This window comes from Lupinus angustifolius, chromosome LG20 (assembly GCF_001865875.1).
Source record: "Lupinus angustifolius cultivar Tanjil chromosome LG20, LupAngTanjil_v1.0, whole genome shotgun sequence".
Lineage (NCBI taxonomy): Eukaryota > Viridiplantae > Streptophyta > Magnoliopsida > Fabales > Fabaceae > Lupinus > Lupinus angustifolius.
In genome coordinates, this window is record NC_032028.1 from 15,103,276 (window position 1) to 15,106,561 (window position 3,286).

General features: G+C 33.0%; 1 protein-coding gene across 1 annotated transcript; it reads right to left on the minus strand.

Annotated features, from left to right (window-relative positions):
* LOC109335756 lies at positions 798–1,799 on the minus strand. The gene is made up of 3 exons (XM_019571921.1): positions 1,565–1,799; positions 1,092–1,199; positions 798–1,018 (listed from the first exon to the last, which is right to left on the minus strand). Exons 1-3 carry the CDS (start codon positions 1,724–1,726, stop codon positions 980–982), a joined length of 309 nt encoding a protein of 102 aa, XP_019427466.1. The 5' UTR covers positions 1,727–1,799; the 3' UTR covers positions 798–979.

Below are 3,286 nucleotides of genomic sequence, written 5' to 3' on the forward strand. Positions count from 1 at the left end.
GTTCCTGAAAATAATCCAACTGAACCATCAACATTACCAAAGTGGTTTAAATCTACATGCTCTCTCCTAGTATGTCAATAAAATATAAGATACCTTCAATCCAAGATGTATTAAGAGTTGCACCCAATATTATACATATATATATATATATATATGTCCACATATGGAACAAAAATATGTTGTCTCATATGCTCTCTTGTACCAATAAAATCAAATTAAAAGCTTTAAATCTTAAGTATTGTTGATAACGAACCTAATGCTCCATAATTTTTGCCCCCCACATCTTGCTTTCTCCAATCTCTCCCACCAACCTTCCAAGTTATAAAAAAGTAACAAGGTTGAGTATGTGTGACACATATATGATATGTCAATTATATATAAGGAGAAACTATGCCTATAATTATGATAGAGTAGGGTTCTTCTCATCCCTTCCTAGCTAGAAGGTAGGTGAAGTAAGTCCAAGACATACTTCAATTATTTCAGGAGTGCAGCCAGCTAACCTTGAAGACAGTTTTGGGTCTCTTGATCCACCTATTTTGTCCAAGTTCCATGAAATCTCATTTGATGGTGTAGGTTCTCAGTTACAACCTCCAACTAGAATCTAGATGCATCAAAATGTGAACCAGCAGCCTCAAATCTATTCAAATGTGATAAGGTGACCATCCTATAAGGTTGATCAATCTGGTGATGCAGCTATAGTGGATGAAATCAGCATACTTTGCAAATTAATATTCATATAAATACAAAATAATGACTGCAATTCGTAATGAATAGCAATACTTCCTTTATATGTGATAACATGTGCCTTTGCTTGGACAAACCCAATGTTTAGAAGAATAAAATTGAAATAAACAATTTCCTGTAACTTCTACATGCCAATCTCCAGCATAGAGTATAAGGTTGGATACAATAAATGCATATATAATTCAACTCACATCAATTCTATGGCTGTAACATTTTTCTTACAATTATGTTGACTTCAATTGAATTTGATCAGGACGAATGTCGACCCAAAATACTGCCACATGAAAAGTAAAGGATCAAATCTAATTCTTCAAAGAAAAATAGTGAGAGTAAGGTTAACAACTTACAAAGTAGAGAGCAGAAAATGATGCAACAATTATGAGGATCAACGGCCAAAATGCTAAGAACAATGTTCCTCCAAGAGTCAACAAAAGTCTAGCCAGAGGGATCAAGCCCTGAAATAGATATGAATAACACAATTGATTTCCCGTAATCTCATACATAAATAAAATAGGTTAATTAGATCCAAGTATTCATGCTCAATTCAATATATAAAATTTGATTCTGCAAACCAACACTATCATTATTCATATTCAATGCAAAAGAAAGTGTGCCAACATAAACACTTAATTGACAGGGAAAGGCATTGAATATATACATTATTTTTGTTATCAATTTCTTATGCTTGCTTTCTCCACATATTCAACAAACTACAGAACTAGGAGCTGATGTTACCCGTGAATGAAACCTAGTGCTATACTTCATCAATGGTCAATTCTATTTGATATATTATTTAAGAGATGTAAAGATAATGAATCACCTCAAGACCTTCACTATCCAGCGCCATAGATTGCTCCCTCTGGCTGTCTAGACTCATCTCAATATTGGTTTGGACAGAATTTCTATTTGGGAAGAGAAGAAGAAGAAGAAGCCTATGAGTTAAATCAAAAGCATCCATTGGATTTACTTGATATATATACATAATAATACTAACTCAAAACCACTATCACTATTTCATTGAATCCAAAACATATTCCAAAAACCACAAAGCAATCAATTCTAAACCTAGTTTTGACACTTAAATAATTGGAAAGCAAAATTTAAACGGGGAAATTAAAAATGCGATAAATCAATTCCATAAAAATCTATGAAGTGAGACGTTAAAACCCTAGTTAACCTTAAAATTCAGGTCTTCTACTATTACAATCGGAGTGTGAACCCCAAGTTTCAACACCAAAATACAAAAACCATAATTGCACTCATTTGAATATTTTATCAAACACATGGTGTGCTTCGAAGTATCAACCATCCTAAATGCTAATAAGTAATAACATATGCTAAAAGGTGAACAGAGGTAAAATTGAAGCAAACAAATGATTGAAGAGAAAATACAAAACCCTACGAACTTTATAATTCCCTTGAAAGCACCACTCTCAATCATCATATTTGGCCCCAAATTGAATGAATATGGAAGTCTTATTTCACTGACAATCCTGGAGCATCTTCAAGAGTAAAACCCTGAAGATAAAGGAGAAAGAAAAAATCCGGGGATAAAACATGTTAGCATAGCAACCTGGATTAAAGAAAATGGAAATAAATTCCAATTATTCTCAACACTTAAGCTAATTAAGTGACCTAAACACATACAACAAAAGCTAATCAGGGGATAAATCGAATTCGTCTTCTTCACTCTTTCTCTGTCATCTTCGACTATTTGTTCTATGTTTTCATATTGATTTCATCTCAATCATGTGGTAACTCAATTAAGCCCTTTTTTACAATTCAATCTCTCAAACCCCAACTTCTCATTATATTTTCTCTATTTTAACAAATCACTCATTCAAATTTCGTAAGTCAAGAAGAAAATTAGAACAATAAGAAGCTCTAACCTATGGCTTCAACTCAAGAAATCACCCATTCAAATCCGCGAGGAGTTCACGGTTGAGGAAACTGGAGCTTCGAGAAGACTCGATGGAGGATATGAATCGATTGCAAGATGCGAAGAAGAAGGAGTGATGAGAGAATGATGATGCATATTTGAAGAAACTCAAAGCAATGATGGGAGAAGTTATGGTGATGGAAGAAGTGAGGTGTTGAAGCTTTTTCTCACAGTAAGAATGGAGAGATGAAAGTATGGGCCATTTCCATACTTATTTTACAACGGGCCCGATCTAGATACACACCAATTTTGAGATTCAATTTTAAGTTTGTCACGGTTTCACTAAGTGTTGCTAAATTGGTGTGTCCATTTTCCTTTTATTTTGTAGTGAAACTACTTCATGGACGTATTTTGGGTTTTGCCTTTATTAATAATACTGTGTGACAGACACTTCGTGTCTGTCGAGTGTCTGTCGGTCACGTTCTTATTTTACAGTACTAAGTAATTAATTTTTATACACTTCATTTTGTAGCATTAAAATGTCTTTTTTGTATTGTATTTACTTTGTATTATATTTTTTTTGTCTTTATTAGAATATGCAACTTATTATTAATATGTTTAAGGTGGTTACATAGGATATATGTTTTTTTTTAAATTAAAAAA

Coding starts and splice junctions, on each gene's coding strand:
- LOC109335756 (XM_019571921.1), bottom strand. CDS start 1,726: ATGTATATATATCAAGTAAATCCAATGGATGCTTTTGATTTAACTCAT. Junction 1,200..1,564: donor TGGATAGTGAAGGTCTTGAG/GTGATTCATTAT, acceptor TATCTATTTCAG/GGCTTGATCCCTCTGGCTAG. Junction 1,019..1,091: donor CATTTTCTGCTCTCTACTTT/GTAAGTTGTTAA, acceptor TTCATGTGGCAG/TATTTTGGGTCGACATTCGT.